Source organism: Prionailurus viverrinus, chromosome D3, assembly GCF_022837055.1.
Source record: "Prionailurus viverrinus isolate Anna chromosome D3, UM_Priviv_1.0, whole genome shotgun sequence".
Taxonomy (NCBI): domain Eukaryota; kingdom Metazoa; phylum Chordata; class Mammalia; order Carnivora; family Felidae; genus Prionailurus; species Prionailurus viverrinus.
Window position 1 is genome coordinate 58811485 of NC_062572.1, and position 24682 is coordinate 58836166.

Consider the following 24682-nt stretch of genomic DNA (forward strand, 5'->3'; position numbering starts at 1 on the left):
TTGCTTCTCTCTGTTGGATACACCACACCTAATCAATCCCCATGTCTCTCTGGCTTTTCCTTCTCTCTTCCCTCTCTTGGCCTAAATCAGCCCTCTCCCTTCTCCTCTGTCCATCACCACAGCTTCCACCACTGTCCATCACCCCTTCAAATTGCCCCCCAATTCCTGCAGTGGCATTTTCACTTGTCTTCTCCCTTCTGTCCCCACACTGCAAAGCTGGTCCTGCGGGCATCCATTTACAACCCTTTCACGGCTTCTTGTTTTCCTAGAATCAAGTCTAAAATCTCCTGTGGCCAGGACGACTCCTCTTCCACAGTCCTGGCCTTTCTTCTTTCAGTGTTCTGACTACTCACACTCCTCCCGAATCAGGGCTTTTGCAAACTTCAGCTCCCTGCTCCCCAAACTTGTCCCGCCATGAAAACAAGAACAGACACAACAAAGGTGACTAACGCATTGTCCTCATTTTCCTGAACTCCCACCAGCTGTTCAGGAACCAGTCCCATCTACAGTGGGTGAGTGCTCCCTGGACTGTCATAATCATGGTTGGCTCCCCGGGTCGTGGCACCATGCCTGGCATGGAGAATGAGCTCGGGAAAGGATTATTAATCTGCATTAGGGAATGGAAGAGTGATAATGGATCAATAATAATCCTGGAATGTAGCGCTGATACGGGTTTTCAAATGGACTGAAGTGAAACAAAACGGAAAAAGGCACCTGTAAACATAAGTAAATATTCCAGCCTCTTCAGGAGAGAAGTGTAATGCGTTCTTGGTTATTTATTTAATGATAAAAAGGTCTTTGAAAATAATTCAAATATTTACCAGATTATCACACCCCCTCAGTTTAAGCTCTTAATGGGAGAAATCTTGCCTTTGTCTTTCTTGTAGACTTTGGCAGAAGCCCTTGCCTTTGGTTAGTGAGCTGTACAGTTTTGTTGACTTAAATAGAAATCGGAGGCTTGATTTGGAAACTGCCTAAATCAATTTCAGGACATTGCTTCTCTTGCTGTAGTTGGTGGCCACAAATAACATAACTTACTAAAGGTTTCTGAGGAAGTAAAATCCAGCCTCTTTCAAAGTAAATATGTTCATATTACTTCATCATCCATATAGGCTGGATCTTCAAAAATATCCTTGTACTTTACCCTAAAACATTTATTAAAATACCTGTGATGTATTTGTTGTTCTGAATAAATTAAATGGGCACCTAGGGATTTAAAAGTTTGAAAAGGATTTGTTGGGGCTGGCCAGCAGGACCTGTTTTCTGATATCACGTAAATCAGTTTCATTTGGCGTTTCTCTAGGAAGACGGGCCAACATTACTTGTATTTTTTAAATATGTAAAATGACATCTTTAGATGAAACCAATCATTTTTCATTGTGAAATGTCTTATATATACAAAGGAATAAATGTGAAAGGTTTGTACAGTCTGAAGGACAATGAAATGCATGCCATGTCCTCGCTATCCATCTTAGGAAATGACAGAGGGCAGCCACAACGTGCGCGCCCCCCCATCTTGTCCCTTTGCAGCGGTCCGTATGGGTTATGGGGGAGCCACAGCCCACAGATGCTTGAATGGCTGAGCCAGGGTTTTGTGCAGGTTTTATTAAGAAATTGTGAAAGGATCATGGGGCACTGCTTATTGGAAAACTCTCTTCCCTAACTTTTTTTGCTTGTCACCTAAGTCCAGTTCCTTGTCTTTGCTGTCTTTGGAAGGAGCCACAAAGTTTAAGGAAGCCACAAGCTTTGTAGCAACAGATGCGACATTTGAGGGCAAAACGGGTGTAGTGCTCTTAGAACTGACCAATGGAAACGTGCTGACGGCCTTTGTACTGCTCTTAGCGCTGGGAGGAGCCTCAAAGTGGGGCATCTAGGGGGCCCACAGTCAACCGTGCTGGAGAGAGATGGGACCCACAGCCACGCTTCATTTCTGAGCCAGTAGTGGGGCCAGCTTTGTGGGTGTGTGTCCAGTGCGGTCAGAAGGGCCCTATGCTTGCAGCTGCCATCTTGAAAGGCTTCATACTTTTCTCTTCGAATGTACATTTTGTACAATGGGATGATGGAACACGCTCTAGAGGCTTGGAACCACAGCTCATGCATCATTTTGCCTTTTGCTGCCCCCTTCCCTCCCTGGGAGGGGTTCACAGCTGACTACTCTCCACTCTCTGATGCTCCAGGCCTTTCCGCCAAGCACCTGCTGTTGTCCTCTGTCCCCGGTAGGGGCTCTAGGAAGGACATGCATGATTTGTGGCATCTGAGGGCTGGGCATGATGGTGGCATTCCTTCATTGAGCTGGCAGTGTCCTGGTGTGTTCTTTGGGCACCTTGGTGGAGTGAGCTTCTCACCCACCACTGGTCTGGGCACTAAGCACTTCAAGTGTGAAGTTTCATTCCCTGGGGGCTGCGTGTCTGCTGTGGGTTGAGGTGGCCGGCTCACGGGAAGAGGAAATTGACCTAAAACAGCAATCATAAGATATTGCTTCTGAGTCTGTGGGTCTACTGGGTGGTTCTTCCAGTTTGGGCCAGTGTGGCTGACACCTGCTGGGCTCTTTTGTGTCTGTCATCAGCTGGTGGGTCATCTGGAGGCTTGCTGATCCCTATTGGCCTCAGTGTGTGGCAGTTGGCAGGATGTCGGCAGGGGCAGCAGGAACAGACAGACATCCCGGAGGCTGGCTAACCCTGGCTTCTTCGTGTGCTGGCAGAGTTCCAAGAGCACTAAGCGAGGACAGCCCCAGGGGAACAAGTATTTTTCAAGTCTCTACTATGTCACATTTGCTACTGTGTTGGCCAAAGCAATACACAGGCCAACCCAGAGTCTACGAGTAGAGAAGGAATCCACCTCTCTATGGAAGGAGCCACAAAATCATCTTGTAAGTGGTGTGGATCCAAGGACGGGAGGAAACCAATGAAATGACATTAACAAATGATATTTTGGGTTTTCTTTATTTTTTTTCTCTTAAAAATCAGTGTATGTGTTCCCGCTTCTGAACTATTACCAAACTTAGCTTCAAGGATAACCCCTTGTGTATATTTATAGAACAGTTCCATGCAAATCTATTTTATTGCCTACACTAAGGATCACTGGAGACCCGCTGCCAAACCCAGGTAATCATTAAGCTCCCCCAGTAATATGCCACTTCGCTGGATTAATGAAAGAAAAGATTATACAGATTGAGACGTGACATCAGCCTTGTTTTAGATGTTTTCTTTCTTTTTTTGTGTTTTTTCCAGGGTGGTGAGTCTGCCTTTTCTTTTTGAATGCACTGTCTCTGTAGGAATAATCCAAAGAACCCGAGTGACCTTGGGCCACCTGTCTGTAAGGCGTGGAGGGCCTGTTTTAATGGTTTGTCAAGGTGGAGTGACACAAAATTCCAGGGTATTTGGAAGGGCCCCTCTTGTGGCTCTGTGAGTGACTTCCTCCTGAGCACCCCGCCTGCCCTCCCCCCCCCCCCCCCCCCAGAATCCTGGCCACAGATTTATAGCCTGCAGTCCGATCTAAAGTTTTCCTGTCACACTACCGTCCCTGCCGCTCGACTTCCCTAACGGCCGCACTTCTGGAACAGCCGTGTAACATTATCTTCCCACAGGGCTCCCTGCTTTGTCTTATGTCCTGAAGTGCCCGGCAGTGTCCTGGCCACTCTGCCCCCAGAGCCAAGGAAGGAGTGCAGGGGACATGCTGCCCGGGGGATCAGGGTTGACATGAAAATTGTTGGAGTCAGGAAATTCCAGGGCCCTTAAGTCATTCAGGAAGCCAGTTGACATGAGCGGCCAAGGATGGGGATCAGATTGCCTTGGGGTTAGTAGGAATTGAGGATCCCTGTCAAGAAGTGGTGTTTCAGGGAGGTGTCTGAGTCCTCCATTGTGTAGGCAAAGTTTGGATAGTTCTGTCTGAATATTTTTTTTTTTTTAATTTTTTAACGTTTATTTATTTTTGAGAGACAGAGACCGAACACAAGTGGGGGAGGGACAGAGAGAGAGAGAGGGAGACACAGAATCTGAAGCAGGCTCCAGGCTCTGAGCTGTCAGTGCAGAGCCCCATGCTGGGCTCAAACTCACGAACCGTGAGATCATGACCTGAGCTGAAGTTGGAGGCTTAACCAGTTGAGCCACCCAGGCGCCCCTTGTCTGAATCTTGAGAATCTCCAGGTCGGAATGAACCTCCACTCACTCCCCATTCACGTTGTTGTGTTCTTTTGTAACTGGCCCTTCGTTATCCCTGACCAGATCGAAGAATTCATTTGCGTTTACTTATCAGTTTGCTTTTAAAGTGATACCCGAAGCTGACCCCCTTAAAGTATTTAGAGGATTTTACAGTTTCAGTGTGTCTGTCCAGCCCAGAAGCCCTTTATTCTTACTCCTTGGCTCATGTGATGGTTTAAATATTAATCTCATGTGTCTCGGGTGCACCGATGAGGTGGGGCTTGTGTTATGGAATGGAGCAGGCAGTGTGTGTTGACTTGTGTGGTATCTTCACAGGCCACCTGTGCTGTGGGGACCCCCGTTGTGCACGTGTATCCCGCTTGCTAAAGGCTGCGATGTCTGACGTGGACCCTTTCCTGTAGCTCCGCATACACTTCCTGACAGATTAAAAGGCACACGTTCATCTTTTCCTTTTTAGTTAAATTCACTAGCACAAATTGCCCATCTGTTAATTAGGGGAGCAGGGTTGTGACACTGGCTTAGGGAGTAATGGCGGCCTTTCTTCTGGAGGGAGGACTGGGGCATTTCTATGGAGGCTGCTTGGGTCCCGGGAGCCCGTGGCTGCTAATTATAGAGAAGGAATACGACTGAGGATGAACGTCCACACATTATAACAGTTGGTTTAAATGGCTTTTTTTTTCTCTCCTGCGTTCTATTTGTGTGTTATATTTACTCCATAAAATGATCTTTGAGGGGAGGAAGCGTTTATGTGTTCCTTGGTGCCCAGCCCGTGGCTGACATATAATTTTGTTAAAATGGAACTATGGAAAGGGTAGTAATGATGCCCTGAATGTGAGGAGAGGGATGATGAGAACAGGCAGTCCGGCTAAGCGTTTGGGATTCTGTTGTCAGAGGCTGGGAGATTGTGGGGTGTTCTGCTGTGGTTCCAGGCTGGCCGGGAGCATCCGAGGCAGATACTCGGTGGGCCAGGGTGAAGGTGAATGAAGAAAACCAGGTCTTCGTATTCATCTCAGGCTCCTGAGAATAAAGTCAGAAGGTGTGGGATGGAGAGGATGTGCAAAGTGGCCACGGTGGCCAGTAAGAACGGGGCTGTATCTGCTGGTGGCGGGGGAGCCCTGCCTCTGCCCCCACTGAGGAGATCAGCATAGGGCTGGGTGGGGTGAAAGCCAGCACGGGGTCCTCCCTGGTCTCTCCACGCTAGGTGCCCCAACTGAATGAGTGGGAGGGCCACAGGCTGTGTATGCTGGAGCTGGCCCGGGTGGCCGGAGGGGGCTGAGAGATCAATTCTGGGGGATTTTGTGAGCGTGTTGTTGAGTGTAGCCGTTATTAGAAATGAAATTATGTAAATGTACAATTAAAATAAGTTCTCTTAAAAACAAAGGTAATAAATACTCAAAATGTCACTTCTTAATGGTTTGATTATATTGTACTGCTACCCATGCATTTGAGGTTCCTGACATCTCTTGTAACTCTGTGGTGAAAATACTGTATAATGGGGGGTGCTATGTCTCTTTTTCCAACTCCACACTCAATGACTTCACCTTGGTGGCTTGAAACCGGCCATGGTGGGAGTATTTATACCACATACATGTGCACGTTCTGCATCTTTCCACACCAGAGCACGCTTCCTCTCTGACTTTGTTCTGTCTGTCTGGCCTGAGTGTGGACCCCAGCCTCTGAATGACTCACACCCCCTTGAGGAGAAGCAGAAACTCTTTATCCAAAAGCCTCTTTCTCTGGACTCACACATTTCCGGGGGCTGAGGCAAAAGAAATTGTTATGGCTTACAGGGCTTTCCTTATCCCCATCTTCTGGTCTGTTGATTATAAGTGGGATTAAAGATAAGCACAAGTGTTGGTCCTCCCAACAGGACAGACTAAGTAAGTCTTCTTAGTTAACATCAGCAGGAGGTCGAAGCAAGACTGAGCTGTGGTGATTCTAGCTCGACACATGGTTTAGTGTTAATAGGTCCAGTTTCTGATGGAATTTTCCATCTAGGAGTGATCAAGTCTGATTTCAGTCCACAGGAGACCCTTGACCCAGGAGGTGCCTTCTGCAGGAAATCCTTCCTGTCTGCCTCTTCCGCAGGCTGGGGGAGGCGGTTTTTCCGCGTGTTTCCCCTAAACCCTGGGCGCACCTCTCATGCCACAATACAGTGAGTTTGGCCAACTTGATCCTTGGGTTTGAATTCTTTTTCGGATCAGATGATCTATCTGTAAAATGCCAGTTAAGAATGCTGAACCTCACCAGCAGGCCTTGAGTAGTTAAGAGGGGCAGTTTGTTATTGGAGAAATAAAATAAGTGAATCGAATAGGATTAACCCCTTCAAATGATTTAGCTAGGTATTTCTTACAAATAAGAAAAAACAAATTCCTTTCATTCTGTTGAGGATAACTAGGAACAGGAGCCGCGGGGTCTCTACAAGAATCAGCAGCCTGTTACAGATGCCAATTCTAGACAGGTCGACAGCCTACCTTTCTCTTGTCAAGGATAATGAGCAAAGCTTTTCCATCAAAAGAGACTAATTCCTAATTCCTTGTTTGAAATCTCACTTATAGTGGGAGGATTACCAGGCATTTATCTAGATGTTTTAAAGTAGTTAAATACTTGCCTTCACTTTCCCCCAATCTCTTCTCATTTTGGAATAAGAGCCTCGGCTCATCAGGTAGATGAATACTGAGAACCACCCTTACAGCCCAGGAAATCAAGCATGAAGTTGGATTTCCTCATAATGTTCATCTTTAGTAAAATATTTTCCTGTATTTTAAGTGTATCGATCCTTCTAAATGTCCTGTAATGCTGGCTGCTGCAGCAACCTCAAAATCTGCATGATTTATCACAGAGAAGGCTCTTGTCTGGCTCTTATCATCAGCCAGGATGGCTAGTGGATGCTGGGAGACAGAACGCTCTCTTCCACGTGGTGATTAAGGAACCAGTGCTCCTCCTGTCTGGAGCGCTGCTTGTTTCTAGACTTTGGAGTCCTCCTCTGGCTTCTCTGCATCCGGCCAAAGGCAAGAGAAGAAAGGTGGATGTGCAGGGGTGCTAAGACCGGCCTGTTGGGGGCCCTTTTTACTTTCACTGAAATTCCATTGGTTGGTACTCAGTTATGTGTTCTCTGTGCCCAGGAGGAAAAGGGAATGGGGTTGGCACACCTGTGGCATTGTCTTGGCTATACCAGAACACTGAGATGACACATACTACATTTTGCAAGTGTGGTATTGTCTTTTTAAATTTCTTTTTGTGTTTTTTAAAGTTAAAAAATATTTATTTATTTATTTATTTATTTATTTATTTATTTATTTATTTAGAGTGCATAAGTCAGGGAAGGGGAGAGAGAGAGAGAGAGGGAGAGAGAGAGAGAATCCTAAGCAGGTTCCACGCTGTCAGCACAGAGCCCTATGTGAGGCTCGAACTCATGAACCATGAGATCATGACCTGAGCTGAAATCAAGAGTCAGATGCTTAAGTGACTGAGCCACCCAGGTGCCCCACAAACATGATATTTTCAAGTCCTCTGTAGGTTCGTGGCCATAGAAGGATGCAGAGTGGTGTAGTGATCGAGAGCATGGCCTCAAAGTAAACTACCAGCATCCAAATCCCAGCTCTACCATTTACCTGTTGTGACCCTGGGCACGTAGCAATCTCTGTCTGTGCCTTAGTTTCCTCATCGTTAAAGGGGGATGACAATAGAAATGGATAGGGTTTGTGTGAGCATCCGATGATGTAATATATGTAAAATACTTAGAATTGTGTATGGAACATAATTAACAACATGTAAGTGCTAAATAAGTTGAAAAAAATTAGACTAGTAACAAAGGGACCTAATGTCTCCTTCGGTACGTTGTTATTTGGATCGGCTGTCATTCACGTGGAGAATGGCTCTTTTAGTTCAACTGTAAAAATGCTCATTGAGCAACTACTCATCGTAATGTGCCAGGTATGACCATAGAATCTGAATGAGCAGGCTTCTCACTCAATCAAAGGAAATGACATGTTCTGTGACTCTTAATCTGTGGTCACATCAGCATTATGATTTTGGTTTCCACGCGGCACATCCTCCATGGCTATTCCTGGGGCCCTCAGAGTGGAAAGTGACACTGGCACCAGAGGGCTCCTTCTCCTCCTCTGTCCACATCGACCAGACGGTGTCAGTGCCACTCCCTCACTAGGTGTTATTTCTGTCTACTCACAATGGAGTTTGCTTCCAATTTGTTTGTACTAACACATAACCTCTCCAAGTTATGATCCAAATTTCAGAATAATGCTTGATTTCAAAAGACACATGAGGGCAATGTGAAGTGATTTCTCCATACAAAGTCCCCATCCCAGGAGGAGGCTAGGCTTAAAGGCTCTTTCTCTTGCAGCTCGACGACTGCACGCTACAGCTCTCCCACAATGGCGCCTACCTGGACTTGGAATCCACCCTGGCAGAGCAGCGGGACGAGCTGGAAGGCTTCCAGGATGATGCTGGGTAAGAGCGATGGTTGTCCCTGCTGACTAGTCCCAACTTTCCAAGATATGGGGGGTACATTAAGGCCTTAAAATATTCAGGGGAAACCACCATAGCTTTGACGGTCTCTTCACTCACAGTCAGGCAAAAGAAGGGAGATGCAAGTGACTGACCAGTAGTATTTGCAAACCCTTTTGTATTTTGAGTTATTCTTCTTGACGAGGCCACTCAGGGGCAGGGAAATTTCTGGCATAGTTTAGTTAAGCGGCTTGTAAGTTTTTTCTAAGTTTATTTTTTTATTTTGAGAGAAAGGGAGAGCATGAGCAGGAGAGGGGCAGAGAAAGAAGAGAGAGAATCCCAAGCAGGCTCCATGCTATCAGCACAGAGCCTGATGTGGGGCTCAAACCCGTGAAACTGTGAGATCATGACCTGAGCGGAAATCAAGGATCAGACTGAGCCACCCAGGTGCCCCTAACTTGTTTTTTTTTTTTTTTAAGCCAGATATAATTAAATTAATATTTTCTAGATTTTAGTAGTTGACAACTATTTTAAGCATTGTTTATAATATCTTTCTGGGTATTTAGTTTCCTTGGAAGATGCCCTAGTAGTTTATTTTGTCCTATATCATCTTTTGAACTCATGACAGTGGGGAAAATAATTAGTAATTATGTTAATCAACATCAAGTTACTTTCAGCTTACATTTAGAATGCTTAATACTTCTGATTGCTGTGAATCTGAATACAACAATACACATAAAAAATCAGAGATGTGTACAGAAAGTAAAATCACAGTAGGAATATGAACATATGGTCAGCTGTTCCTGTATTTATGAGGTTATTGAAATAGCCTTTTGATTGGGGCCCCCTGCCTTCCTTTCTGTTCTCATCCACTCAGAATCAAGTATATCTCTGATTTCATCACCTTCTTCCTTAGAAACCTTCAGAGATTTCTTGTTGCTTCCAAATAATGCTTAGCTGTATTAATCTGATGTTTGAGGATCTCTGCAAAAGTTGCTCTGAAGCTGCCTTGCCCAAGTTAAAAATAGATTACAGCCAGATGAATATTGATTCTTCACGAATGGCTCAATAAATGAGGGAAAGTGGGAGCCTTCTTAGTTTTCTACCTGACCCTAGTTTTCCCTGCCTTAACACCTGCCACAATTTACAGTCCTTTATCCCTTAATTGTCCCCCAATTATCTGCTGCTAAAGCTCTACTAGGTCAGAACTGGGCCTGTCTGAATATCTGTCATCTAGCTTTTTTTCAACACATTATAGGTACTTACTGAACATTGGTGACCAGGTAAATGGCAGGATTCCACAATGGAGTCCTGAAAAACATGACCATGAGCCCTAAGGCTAGGGTCCTTGGTAGGAACCAGCAGGGTTTTCTGAGGACCCAGCCGTGTGTGGGAACAGACCTGAAAACTATGATAGGCCGTACACACAGGAGGGGTATCATTATTATGTCACACCAGATTCTATTCATCATCATTAAAAAAATTAACATTATTAGATTGATAGACTTGAGAAGATTCCATTGCTATAGTTGTTTTTTAATGTGTATTTATTTTTGAGAGAGAAACAGAGTGTGAGTGGGGGAGGGGCAGAGAGAAAAGGAGACACAGAATCTGAAGCAGACTCCAGGCTCTGAGCTGTCAGCACAGAGCCAGAAGTGGGGCTCAAACTCACGGATCATGAGATCATGACCTGAGCTAAATAAAGTTGGATGCTCAACCGACTGAGCCACTCAGGAGTCGCACCCATTGCTATGGTTTTTACCAAGTGTTTGACAATGACATCCCTTTATATAAGATGTGAGAATTCAGGCTGGATGACCGTCTAATTGGATGACTTCACTCCAGGAGTGTTATGAGTAGACTGCTGTCAACCTGAAAAATGTCTCTATTGGTGTTATAGTTGAAGACCATGCCCTGTTTGATTTTTTTTCTTTATCCAAATTTGAATTATTTGGAGTTGGGAGCTTAGGGGAAAAAAGCAACACTACATTAGACACCAGTATCAAAAGTTAAAAATGGAGAAGAATATAACATTTACAGAATGCCTGCTATGCTAGCCACTATACCAACCACCTTATTCACGGCATGTGCATTTAATAGTTCATCTTAGTGGTCATGTGACTGGATTTGGTTGTTTCTGTTTTTCATCTGAAACAACTGAGGGTCAGGAGTTAGATTACATGTCCTATGTAGAGGGACAGAGGGTAGAGGGTAGAGCCTAGTTTGAACACAGGTAGACTGATTGCAAGTGTGTATTCCCCCAGCCATCCCGAGAGCTTCAGGCAAAGGCATTTCAGGTTTACTCAGGATGTGCATTGGCACCTTGGGTGACGTAGGTTGGTTCATGCAAGGACATCATCGGTCCCAGGCTAAAACGCTGGATTTAGTTCAAATAGCACTCAAGCACACTGCACGGAGGCTCCAGAGAAGACACATTTGCTGCCATCATCTGGCACTGTCCGCGTCAGCAGTCAGGTGCAGCCATTCCTCAAGAGCCAGGAACCCTGCTGTAAGCTCCCAGAGGAGATCCTGGGGCTTTACTTTCTCACTCCGTTCCTTTGTGAATCATCACCTGGCCATCGGTCCATCTGAGGGGACCAGCCATGACCCCATTTCTGCACCCTAAACCTAAGATGAATCATGGCAAGAGAAGAAGGCAGGACTCATACGTGGGAAACTGTGAGCAGGAGAAGGTAGCCAGACCATGCTGGGTAGCTGTGCTTTTGGCAGGTGGGCTCCAAACTCACCCAAGATGGGGCTTTGTATCGTCTTTGAAAAAGTCTGGGTCTGTGGTGACCCACCCCTTGTCCTTTGGAATGTACTCAGGATGACATTCCTTTTTGTCCAGAAGAGTATGAAGAAGCTACCTTTATTGACATTGGTGGGGAGACTCCTCTGTCCCTGGCCTAGGTTGCAGAAGACAGGCCAGGGTGATGCTGTCCTGGCATTGCCGGGTCACTCTGTTGTCTCTGGGTCATTTACCGCCACTGAGCTCTGGCAGCATGTGGCAAATTGCTGGGAACTAGCTGCAAGCAGCCTGAAGGCTGAGTTTTCCCACACAGGTGGGACGTGTCTGGGTACATACACCTGCAGTGTCATTTGTGCTGAGTGTCCCTGCTAAGTCCTCTCCTAGGAGGTGTGGCATTTGGCAAAGGTCATGTGCCTAAAAGCTCATGTCTCCCACAAATGGCAGTTAAAACATAATTTCTTTCTAGTTAAGAATTGCCTTTTTGAGGTGTGAAAAGGGCAAACGAAACCATTCTTTCTCTTGATTTGTGTGAATTACAGCAAAAATCTGCTAATGTTGTGACCGTATAATGAAGACGTGTGGCAGGTAGTGTGCAAACGGTAGGGTTTTTTGTACAGTGTGTTCTGAGAGAATTTTCCTTGCTGGAGGAGTTTCTTTGTTCTTGTCCATTACCCTGCTCTTTTATGCCAAGACTAAAAATTAACTCACTGCTTGTTTAGAATTATCACGTAAGCTATCGCTAACTGGAGAAGAGGAGAAAGACCTTCAAAGGTAGGACAAAGCAATTATTATGCTGCCAAAATGGAGCCAGGTCGATTTATTGCCTTCCAAGGCCAGGGAAATCAGCAACCACAGCATGGTGTAGTGGAAACAGAAGCCCTGAACCCCCTGGATTATTATTCTTGACCCTGCCATTGTGTGACCTGGTACAAGCCACTTTATCTCTAATAGGGGTTTATAAAATCTATTTATAAAATGAGGGCAGTATTACCCAAGTCCATTTCCCTCCCCATGTCAGTGGGGATACCAACAAGGTCTCTGGCACTGGAGGAGAGCACGGTGGGGAACAGCACGGCGTAGTGGTTGAGGACATGGGCCCTGCGGTTAGTCTCATGACTGTGTGACCGTGGGGATGCTACTTCACCTCTCTGAACCTCAGCTTCCTAGTAACTGGGGATAATCCTATCACATCCTTGTTGGGTTGATGCAGGCAAAGCTATGATGATATGTAGTATCTGAAACATTAAGCTAGTTCCCAGCATAGAATACAAACTCAGAAGTAGTATCTTCTACTATAATTACAGTTAGAATTTGAGGAGATACACTGAAACGGGAATCACTGGATTTTAGACCTGGAGGGGCCCAGGCGGGTGAACCGCTCTGAAATCTCCTTTCTTTAAGTTAGGGCAACCGAAGCGAGATCCTTGCCCGCAGGGCAGAGCAGGGCCAGAAAGACTGCCCCTGCCTCTTTTTTGCTTATTTCCACCTCCTTTGAAAGAAAACCAGCGCCAGCCGGGGGGCACAGGGATCTGTCACAGAGAAGGTGGGGCCAGAGGTTGGCCCTGAAGAGGGTAGTGGCTTTGCGAGGTTGAGGGGGCCGTTGCAGGGAACGCAGTAGAGCTACGAGGGTCTCGAGGAGCACAGTGCTGCCGAGTGCTCTGAGGACAAGTGTGGCTGTTGCACGTGGGGCATGTGTTCCTGGGGCTCCTGCCTTTGTCTCAGTCACTCAGGGTGCTCACCTTTGGCTCCGTTCAGGTCTGCGTCTGAAGGTCAGCTCTGATTCCTTCCCAGGTTCCTCATCTGCCGGGGGGGCTGCTAACTGCTCCCCGCCACCATACCTGTCCTCACAGGGCTGAGTGGTGGTGGGGAAGTCGGAGGCCAGCCGTGTGGGGTAGTGGTGGGGGGTGGGGAGAGCTTGGCAGTGTGAGGGTTGTGGCTCAGACAGGAGGGTGTCAGGCCAGGCAGGGCTGGAAAGGGCTGAACGTTCGCAGGTACTTAGAGCCAAATACTCCTGGCCAAAGCTGCCTAGAAATGCTGGCTTCTAGGTGCCTGCTTTAGGAAGTTGGCGTGGGGCCCGGGATCCTGGCCGCTTGGGGAGCTCCTCAGGTGGTCTGATGTTCGCTCAGGCACCTACAGCACAGTCTTGGAGAGTATGAGCACCACCTGAAGAACTTTAACAGGTTCCCTCTCTGCCCAGCTTCAGACCAATGAAATCAGAACTTGGGGGTGGGCCCAGGCAGAGGTGCTTTTAAAGCCCTCCAGGACTGCCTGGAAAGACCATTCCTGAAAATGCTGCCGGAAGTTGAGTGAGGGAGTGTGACCCCCCCCCCCCCCCCCCCCCCCCCCCCGCCAACGCTGAGCAGACGACGGTGCAATGGGGAAGGCTCTGTGTGCACTTGAATGCAGGTGGGGGAGCCCGTCTGCTGGGGCGTCAGCTTTGCAGTCGATGTGCTTCGGGGCCCCAGGGGTTGGGGGGAGCTCTCATTTGACGCTTAGATGCCTAACTTCTTGACCTGTAGCTCATGAGCCTCCAGAAACTATGTGTGTGTGGGTCCACGAACCCCTGACGTTTCTGTGCAGTTTGTGCATATGCAAAGTTTTGGATGGGAGAAATCAGCAATGAAGAGCTGAGCACTGAACTTGCCAGGATGGCACCTTTTGTTCGGAAGGGCTGGTTGTCTCCCTCACGGCGACCAGGGGCAGGCAGGCTTGGTGGTCTGCAGTTTGAGCCTTGCCCACACTGAGAAGACAGCAGACCGTAACCTTCAGTGATTTGCTAAAGGAGCCTCAGGCCCCAGGCCTGCACTCTCAGCTGAAGGTAATGCCTTACGAGGAAAAGGGGGAAAACTGCTCGTTGCTTCCTATCCATGCCCTAACCGGAGTCTCTTTCAACTTGGGAGGAGTTTTGTGTATAGTTTGTTTTTTCAGGTTCAATAGGTTTTTAGATGTAGGTTCAGTATGTATTTTAGGTGATTTCTGTATTCTAGACCTAGAAACAAAGGAGACACAGGTAAAGATGTGATTGGATAAGGTTTTTAACCCCCACATCACACCGCAGGACAGGAAGATTACATATTCCTTCAAACTTGACATTTTTGGGATACAAAGAATTCTTTGAGAATCTATTGAAAGGCTGTGAAACTTCTCCCCACGCAAAACCTTGTCCACCAGTCCTAGGCCAGTGCTAGGCTGCCTATCAGTAACCTGGAGGAAACCTGCTTAGAAATGCTGACTTCTAGGCAACTGGGCGGCTCAGTCGGGTACGCATCTGACTCTTGATTTCGGCTCAGGTCACGATCTCACGGTTCGTGAGTTTGAGCCCTGCTTTGGACTCTCTGCTGACAGTGTAGATAGAGCCTGATTGGGATTCTCCCTTTCTCTGCCCCCCCGCCCCCACACCTTTCTCTCAAGATAAATAAGCTTAACAATATATATATATATATATATATATATATATATATATATTTTAAAATGTTGTCTTCTAGGCACCTACTGCAGGAGACTTGGTGTGGGGCCTGGGATTCTGGCCTCTTCAAGAGCTCCTCAGGGGGTCTGATGTTTGGTCAGAAGCCTATAGCATAGGCTCTCCGTCTTGGAGAATACGGCCACCACCTAAGCAACTTGAACAGTTTTTCTTCCCGCCCAGCTTCAGACCAATAAAATAGGAACTTTGGTGGTTGGCCCGGGCAGTGGTGCTTTTTAAAGCCCTTCAGGGCTGTGTGAAGGAGACAGTTCTGTAGGAAATCGGACAGGAGAGAATGAACTCCTATGCTGAGTGGACTGTGGGAGTAGAAAGGCTCTAAGTAGTTTCAAATGTCAGATTGCATCCCTGGACAAAGATGGCATCAGGTGGGCCTGGGTGAGCTGAGGTGGGCTCTGGGCTTTAAGGTGTGGGTGGGCGTCAGAAGAGACCTGAATTACAAAGAAGGAACCCTCCCAGAAGTCAATCAGGTACCAGGGAAAGTGGCCGCTGTGACCTAGTGTACCTGAACCTGATAGCTGAGGAAGGCGGGGTTGGGGGGTGGTTTGGGGTATGTGGTGGGAAGGGGGGGGGTGCTGTGAATCTAGAGCTCTGGTACTAGTTGACGGATTACAGCAAAACATGAGTAAAATGGGCTACATGACATTAATAGCTGGGTAACAGTGACTTGAGAAAAGTAGCAAGGTTCTGGGGTGGGAGCCATCTGGGGAGAGGGAGAGGGCTCCTGCAAATGAGGTTGTGTCGAGCCATACTCGAGGTATGAGGTGGCCAGGTGAGACACATTGGCCTGGGACCCAGGTGAGAAGCATCAAGGGCCAGGGAGGCTGGGGTGATCCCTTGGAGGAAGGGAGTTGTAAACCTAAAACGTCTCTTTAAAAACGAGGTCCGGGGCGCCTGGGTGGCGCAGTCGGTTAAGCGTCCGACTTCAGCCAGGTCATGATCTTGCGGTCTGTGAGTTCGAGCCCCGCGTCAGGCTCTGGGCTGATGGCTCAGAGCCTGGAGCCTGCTTCCGATTCTGTGTCTCCCTCTCTTTCTGCCCCTCCCCGTTCATGCTCTGTCTCTGTCCCAAAAATAAATAAACGTTGAAAAAAAAAAATTAAAAAAAAAAAACGAGGTCCAATTAAAACGAGGGTAATTAGGGCCATTTGAAGGATGATGTGTTGATGACAAGACGCTCATAGGAGCCCGGACTTATTTTATCCTTCTACTTTGCCGTCTTTAGGATGTGACTTCCATCTTTCCTATTTGATCACCCTTCAAATATGGCTGCTCGTCTTCTAGCATCATTAAGGCAAGAAAGCATGTAGTGGTTAGGGTAGATCTCGAACCACAATAGGAAGGTTTAAAGATAAGTTTGGGGGTACTTGGGTGGCTCAGTGGGTTGAGTGTCCGACTTGGTTTTGGCTCGGGTCAGGATCCCAGGGTTGTGGTGTGGAGCCCCGCCTGGGGCTCCATGTGGAGTATGGAGATTGCTTAAAGTTCTGTCTCTCTCCCTCTGCCCTTCTCCTGGGCTCCTACTCTGTCTTAAAAAAAAAAAAAAAATGGAAAAAAAGTAAGATGAATTTGTTTCTTGTTTAAGAGTTCAAACAGACAGTCATCCTTAGGTCTGGTAGAACAGCTGTCACGTCCTCAAAATCCTTCCATCTGTGTGTCCAGAGTGGTTTCTTCAGCTTTTACCTTCTCCTCTGCCTCCCGGCCCCTGGGAAGAAGGGAAAGGACAGCGGGATGTGTGTCCATTCCTTGTACACGTAACTTTGCTGTGAAGTGAGAGGAGTTCTCTTTACCTGTCTTGAGGCGGGATGTACCTTTTACCTTGGCATATCCTGTGCTCTCCAGCACAAAGTAGACACCTTTGAACATGGGTGGACCAAGGGAATGAAGGAACATCAATCTGGGAGGCAGATGTAGGGAGGTGATAGTTCAGGCTTTGGGGTCAGACTTGCTGGGAGGAGCCTGAGCTCTTTGACTTTCTAGCTGTGTGACCTCAGCAAGGTTGCTTAACCTTTCTGGGCCTTAAGTTCCTCACTGTAAAAATGGCCATGTAACCTACTTCGTAGTAATCTTGTGAAGACCAAATCTGCATAAAGAGAGGCCTGGTACCCAGGTGAGAAGCGTTAAGGACCAGAGAGGCTGGGGTGATCCTTTGGAGGAAGGGAGTTGTGAACCTAAAACTTGTCTTTAAAAATGAAGTCTAACTAAAAAGAGGGTAGTTACAGGCCTGGCACATAATAAGCTTTCCATAAATGTTAACAATTTAGGATTATTGTCTGAACCCAAACTGACCTAGTATCCTATTGGGAGCAGAGGAAAAGTATATCTGTGATTTAATTTCCTCAGTTTTAAGCTGTGAAACAGGAGATGCGGGCATATTTACTGGAAAAAGTGGGGATAAAATAATTAGATAGCTTTTATTTCTCTAAAGCGGAAAAGAATTAGCCAAAAGATTGTAGAGTCAGTGAAAGTGAGAGGGTCACATATTAAATAAAAATCTTTATTATGTCCAGTAAGAAAGCTGTGGAGGGAGGGAAGTAATCAGATTTAAAGGGTCCTTATGATTGGTGTCCTCCATGCATTGACCTTTGATACATTTAAAAAAAATTTTTTTTTTTTGACATTTATTTTCAAGAGACCCAATGTGAGTGGGGGAGGCACAGAGAGAGAGGGAGACACAGAATCTGAAGCAGGCTCCAGGCTCTGAGCTGTCAGTGCAGAGCCCCACGCTGGGCTCGAACTCACTAACCGTGAGATCGTGACCTGAGCTGAAGTCGGACGCTTAACCGACTGAGCCACCCAGGTGCCCCAATCTTTGATACATCTCTAAATAAAACCTGAAACTTGCTGTAATTCTTGAATTCTTCGAATAAACCTGATTTGGTTAGCCAATATTTTCTTCATTTGCATCATAATTTTTTAAAACCTCTCTTCCCCCATTTATTATTTTTTAAATGCTTATTTTGAGAACCCCAAGCAGGCTCCATTCTGTCAGCGCAGAGCCTGACGCGGGGCTTGATATTGCAAACCGTGAGATCATGAGCTGAGCTGAGATCAAGAGTCGGATGCTTCACTGACTGAATCACCCAGGTGTCCCTGCATTGTAATTTTTTAATGCGTGTGCTTTTTTGTTAGGTTCTTAGCCTTGAGGTTAAGCCAGTCTCTAAGAATGCCTCTCTTGACCCTTTGTAAGCCCTGGGGAAGGTTACCTAGTGAGGTGACCCTGCAGCAAAGGGCAGGATGGTGCAGGTGACTCTGGAGTCGTCCTGCTTTCAGCCTGGGTCTGTTCCACCAGCCATGTGACCTGATGCGGTTGATCCCCTTTCTCTAAGCTTTACTTTCTTCATCTGCAGAGTGGGCATAGCCATGACACCCACATCAAAGGTGGGAGAAATGGGGGGTGGGGTGGGAGGTGAAGGACACCTTCTGTGGACCTGCCTGCATGATCACCACTTCCCTCTGCCTAGGCTAGTCCTCTTCTGTGCTAGGAATTCCTGGGATTTGGAGCCTCCTTTGTCTCAGGGGACTGCTGCTGCCCGTGGCCCCCAATTCCACACAGGTTTCTTTCACTGAGGATTTTGTGTATGGGGGTAGGCGGGGAAGGAGGTAGAATGTTGAAGCAGAGGAACTGTAAGTGCTAAACTATGAAACAGGCCTTTTTTCTGTGGTCATTTTTAAGATTTAGTGGGGGGCACTGTGGAGGGGACAGGGAGAACCCCAAGCAGGCTCTGCACTGTCAGTGCAGAGCCCGATGTGGGGCTTGAACTCCTGAACCACAGGGTCATGGCCTGAGTGGTGAGGTCATGATCTGAGTGGCAACCATGAGTCAGACACTTAACCGACTGAGCCGCCCAGACACCCCTGTTCTGTGGCCTTATAAATTCCCTTAGGGTTTAGCATAACCAAGCCGATTTCTTGCTTTCTCAATGTACAAGCACAGAAAAGAGGACCCCTCCAGTATGGTGTGCCTGCCATCGCTTCCTCAGGAAGACCGTCCTTGTTTGCGTGCAAGTGCCTGGAATCCCAGAGCAACCATACCGCATGCCTACTGTGGGACCGAGAGTTCTGTGGGAAAACAAGCACTTCCTCAACATTGGATTTTTGTCATTGTTTAAAGATAAAAGCAGGGCTATCAATTGGCCCTTCTGAACTTTTCCAGAACCTGAGGTTTTCTGAAATATTTTACCCGGCCATTCCCTACTTTCCCTCCACATCTGGGCATCTAAAGCATGTACTTTGTCTCCATGCTTTATTTATTGACTCATAACTCCTGATAACATGCGTTACAGAAAATCTTCCAGATCTGTGGACTTAGGGTTGGCTATTACTCATAATTAGTGTCTGGCCTTCACTCTTTGATTCTCTGGTCATTGTTCCAAGCATGGCTTCTGCCCATCTCTGGGTGAAACTACACACTTGGTGGTTGCTCCCTACCCCACTGTCCCGGAACCCCTTTCCTGTTGCCTTTTCCCAGAACACACTGAAGTCTTCTCCCTCATTCTGTTCCATGTACTTAGGACTTTCTAGTATGATCACAAGAACTGAGGGAGTGTCAACATCTAGATGGTCAAGAGGAAAAGGGGGTGTGTGTGTGTGTGTGTGTGTGTGTGTGTGTGTGTAGAAAGTCTTGAAGTCTGGGTTGATAGGAATCCAACCTTGTGAAGATGGGTCAAGTGTTGTGTATTTGTTACAAGCTCCTTGAGCCCAGTGCCTTGCACATGGCAAATGTGAAAGCATCAGATGAACACAAAGTAGAAAGGAGGGATCTGAAGGGACCATAAATGTAGGTCTTGTGCTTACGAGCAGCTGCTGGGGTGGAGGCTACTGCCTCCTCTTGCAGGACTATGCAAGGGGTTTTCCTTTCTCCTTTGAAAGAAACCATTTTAAAAACCGTACTTCTTTGTCCTCTTACCTGGTCTCGAGAATAAAATATACTGTTTCAGTGATTGTGAATTTATAACCACGATATTAACCATGTGCCTTGGTCAGATTGGTTCCCTTCCTTCCAACACAGCCACAAGTGCAGGAAGCAGGAAAGCACTGTCAGACTGTGCTGTAGGGGAAGCCCTGATGGGGATAAAGGAGCTGCCAGAAGAGGGATGGCAGGGGGTTCAGCAGCTTCGAGAGCCAGCAGGTTATCTGCTACTGTGCTGGTTGGCTGGCTCCATTTTATCTTTGTCCACCGGCTCCCCACTTTGTCCAAATCTCAAAGCCTTTGCTACCCTTAGGTAGACAGGTCTGCTCTTTTCTCCCATATATCTGCTTAACTGCTATGTGGTTTAGTCCTCAGCTCAGGGTGGGAGGACCCCCCACTCCCACCCCCCACCCCCCGACCCCGGGAGCAGAGTTGGGGCACAGGGCCATCCTGGTTGCTTCCCTGAAGTGAGAAAGAGGAGGAGGTGAGACAAAGCATGGCGTAAATTGGCATTCCTGAGAATAAATAGCCTGTAAGCTACTGGGTAGACTCCCGCCTTCCTGTGAGCGAAGAGTAAAAGCTGTAACAGGATTGCCCTGATGGACAGCAAGCCAGCTCTTTGTGGTGACTCCACTGTGTATGTCCTTCTTCTATATCCAAAAATGTAATCGTGGTCAGGGGAATGATCAAGCAGGTTTGTGTTGTCCTATTCCAGGGGTTTCACTTGGGCACAGATCTTAAAATTGTCCCAGCATGGGTATGTGCAGACTATGTGGACGGGATGAGTTGACCAGGTTTGGTAATAAAAGCTGGGTGCCCATCCAACAGAATCAAACCGGATTGTTTTATTTTCTGGAAAGCCCTGTGACATGTTATTTCTGGATAAATTCTTGTTCTGTACAGGTCCCTGCTGATCTAGAATCTCTTTGAGGTGGGTGTGCCAGAACCTTAAAGCTGAGTGATAGCATGTATGTGTCTTTTTGGTGACTGCTCTGATACCCATGTATATTTTGTCTCCTGTCTCCATTAGGCGGGGCAAAAAGCACAGCATCGTCCTGAGGACACAGCTGTCCGTGAGGGTCCATGCCTGCATTGGTGAGTGACAGGTGCAGAAGGGGAACTTGCCATTGGCCCTCGAGTGATTAAATGTGTCATAAGAAATGTCATCTAAATGTTAATCCCAATAAAATACTTGGGAGTATGCTATTCATTGGGGTTAGTCCTTACCACAGGTGATTAGTTTAGTGAAGTCATTTTTGGCAATAGTTTTTGAAGCCCTGTTTTATTGCAACTTCCTTTGCTTTTTGGTTAGTCAGCAGAGCTTGAGGTAAGACAGATTGTTGATGAGATTCTTGATGGGGTTGTGTTAGTGTGAACCTCCAGCCAATTGAGGTGATATTCACATGCCTTCTGGTGGCTCCGTGAAGCTCGCTGTGAAGAAGTGGGGGCTGAGCCTCCAGGCTATGCTCAGGTGACAGGGAAATCTCAGGTCAGTGTAGGATGGGGCGTCTGTAGATCGAAAGCAATATCGTGTCAAGTGGATGTACTTGTGGTTCAGAATGGTTTGCCAGTGATCATACCAGAACCCTACTGGGGCCATTCCTGCAGCCATTTTCCTGTACCTGTTGTTTTCCCCATCTATACATGTGGGTTGAATGGCAACGAAAGCAGTTACTTATGTGACGTAGACAATTTTTATGTGAAAGGTATCTAAAACCGGGGCCTGATTTCCTCCTGGCATCGGGTCAAGTTGAGGCAAGTATCTAGTAACATAAAGAGAAGAAAAAAAACTATAAATTATCTTATATGTAGAAATTTTCCATGTTTGAATAGTTTTGCTTTTATTCAGGTTGTGGTCTTAATTCAGGACACTAATTAAGAGAGCATAAGTCATCTTCTAGAGGCCCAGTCTATACCTAGGATGTGGTAACTGAGTGGAGTGGAAGGGATGGTTTCTGGTCCCTTCACTTCCTCCCTGTTTCCTTGTTGGAGAACCAGGGATGGAAGGAGGGAGGGGATGAAGGTAGAGGGCAACTGTGTAATTTAAAGTCATCTGGTATTAGGTGTGCAAGGAGGTTAGGGTCTCCGGTGACAACTTTTGTGGCCAGCGAGTAATTAATTGTATAGCAGACCTCCTACACCTCAGGGGTGGGAGGGTTCCTGATCATGTTGGAAACAGTGAGGTCTGTAGGAGCCTCAGTAGTGGCTGTTGACGTGTCAGCTGCCTGTAGCACTGAGTGACCGTGAACTCTGTACTGTAGAAATAGGCAATATATATTTAATCATTAGCATTATCACCTGCTTGACACTTTTTCCCGTTATATATAAATCTACCTGATGAAAAGGTCTGTGACCTAGGACTTGGCATGACCCCACCTTCCCCCAAATCGAGATCTAGAACAAATTCCAATATATAAGGTGCTGAATACCATTGAAGTGAAATATTGAAGTATAGCTGATAACCAGTAGAGATAGGGGACAGGAATATGAATTGGTATTTCCCATGAGAGTAGGCAGGGCAAAGCAAATGAACACTAAAATAGGCTAGATCAGAATCCTAATGAACTAATTCCTGTTAGGTAAATGCACTTTTTTTGGAATATAAATATTTCAAGTACAGTTTTTTTTTTTTTTTTTTCAACGTTTATTTTATTTTTTGGGGGGACAGAGAGAGACAGAGCATGAACGGGGGAGGGGCAGAGAGAGAGGGAGACACAGAATCAGAAACAGGCTCCAGGCTCTGAGCCATCAGCCCAGAGCCTGACGCGGGGCTCGAACTCACGGACCGCGAGATCGTGACCTGGCTGAAGTCGGACGCTTAACCGACTGCGCCACCCAGGCGCCCCTCAAGTACAGTTTTTTAAACAGCTATGTTATTGACTTGCATTAACCTGGGTATTCTACAGTCTCATGTAATACATGTGGCATGTAAAACACATAGCTTATCCCCATAGCACACCGAGCACCAGCAGCTGGTCCAGGGCTCTCCCAAGACACACATGCTTTCCTGCTGGAGTGCTTGAACCAGGTGCTGACAGGATCGGTGTGTTTGTTCCCCAGCCTCCTTATGCCAATTGCGCTTGCTATTGGACTTAAGTAATGGAATGAAATAGTAGGTGAATATCTTATAAACGGATTAAACAGGAGTATAAAAATCACTGCTTTCAAAATACATGGAATAGTTTGGACAAGATTCAAAACTAGTTACTATCAAAGCATTCATCAACATAGGTGGGTTTGGGACATCTATAAAGAGTTGGGGAACATGGGAAAAAATCCGGAAGGGCTCTAGTCTTCACAAGTATCTCCGTTCTTGCTCGATTTCACAGAAACGGGGATTGGAAATCCCAGGCCACATCATTGGAGGAGTTCATGACAGAAGGTCCACGGATAATTCTAGTTAGTAGACTCTTAGTCAAAGAAAGGTCATAGCTTGAAATGACCTTTTCACACCCATAGCTTGGGTGTGAAAGTGTACACCCTTACCGTGCCGTATCTCAAAACAGGCAAACCGGGATGGTCAATTTCGATAGCTGCAGATTAAATAAAGTTTTAAGGTATTTGTTACCTTAAAAAGAGTTTGTGCTTTAGTTAGTTCTCACCACTCATTACCTCAGCCCCAATTGTGTCAGATGGGAGGGCTTGACTGTATAACTTAACATGGGTACCCAAGAGTCAAAGCTTTTCCTTTGTATTAAAAAAAAAAAAACAACAAAAAACCCTTTCTTGTTCCGTTTCCTATTATTGGCAAGATCTGGAATAGATTTATTGTAACAGCACTAAATATTATCCTTTGGTTATGTATAGAAAATGGAATGTATGTGTGATGTGTATGAAATACCAACCCCCATTGTGACATATTCTTTTCCTTTCCAAATGGCAATATTAGATGAGATTTCTTTGGGATGGATAAACCAAACCTGGAACAATCTTCAGTTAAAAGGAGAAAAAGAAAACATGACAAGTGGGGGGAAAACCTTTTTCATAACAGTTGGTTGAGTCCTTGTTTCTTTTCCAGATGGTTTCCATCCTTGCCATATAAGCCATGGTTAAGCTATTACAGACATCAGACAATGACTGTTCTTAGGCCTGGCACCATATGCCACTTCCCCAACGACCCCTTTCCCGCTACACGATTGGGCTGGAAGGATCCAGGATCGGTTTGGGCTCGGGTTTAAAATGCTATCAAGTAAATTTCTCCAAAACGTTTTTTACACCCTACAATCCTCTTACTTCCTATTAAGTATAGAAATGTTTAGAATCCAGGACTGCATGTTGATGAATTGGAGGTGACCTGCCGTTGGAATTCTCCAGTGTTAACTTTGGAACTCTGTACCCAGTTGGGACAAGAGTGGCGTGGAGCCTTTGTGGTCAGCAACTGAGCCAATCTCCCAAAAAGTAAAGGCCACTGGACGCTGCTTTGAAGGTCATGGCTGGCAGCCAACAGAGGCCTTTTCTGATAGCGCAGCAGTGCTGAAGCAGGAAGTTGGAATGGGATTTCGGTGTGGAGAGAGACCCTTAAGCTATTTGTACCTCTTTCTCTTCTCCACTCTCATTCTTATTTCTTTGTACATTTTGGGTATGACCACTTGATGAAATGTTGCAGCAAACGATGCATGACTAGCTTCCATCCCTTAAACCGATGGTCCTGTTGTAGGCATGAACTTAGATACAGATGGAGAAAAAAAAACCTGATTGGCATTAAGGTCTGCATTTTTATGAGGTTAGCTAGAGAAAATAAATTAGTTGGTCCCTGCAAGTGATCTTATTTCCAGACACCAGAAAAATGTTCAGAAGGCCAGCTGGCTCTGATGACTCAATCTCCTCTTGAAGAGAAAAGGTGCAGAATAATTGTAGGGATAATAAATGGAATTGAGGATTGAAAAACAAAAAGGGTTTGAAATCCTTAGGATTCTAAA

The 24682-nt window shown here is 46.3% G+C and overlaps 1 protein-coding gene across 3 annotated transcripts in view; it reads left to right on the plus strand.

The window, feature by feature from the left end:
* FHOD3 (formin homology 2 domain containing 3) overlaps nucleotides 1–24682 on the plus strand; it is a 470296-nt gene that overhangs the window by 51231 nt on the left and 394383 nt on the right. For all 3 annotated transcript variants that reach the window (XM_047828303.1, XM_047828305.1, XM_047828304.1), the window contains exons 2-3: nucleotides 8524–8630; nucleotides 20794–20858. In XM_047828303.1, the coding sequence (XP_047684259.1) occupies nucleotides 8524–8630; nucleotides 20794–20858 (172 nt within the window). The remainder of the gene's footprint in view (nucleotides 1–8523; nucleotides 8631–20793; nucleotides 20859–24682) is intronic.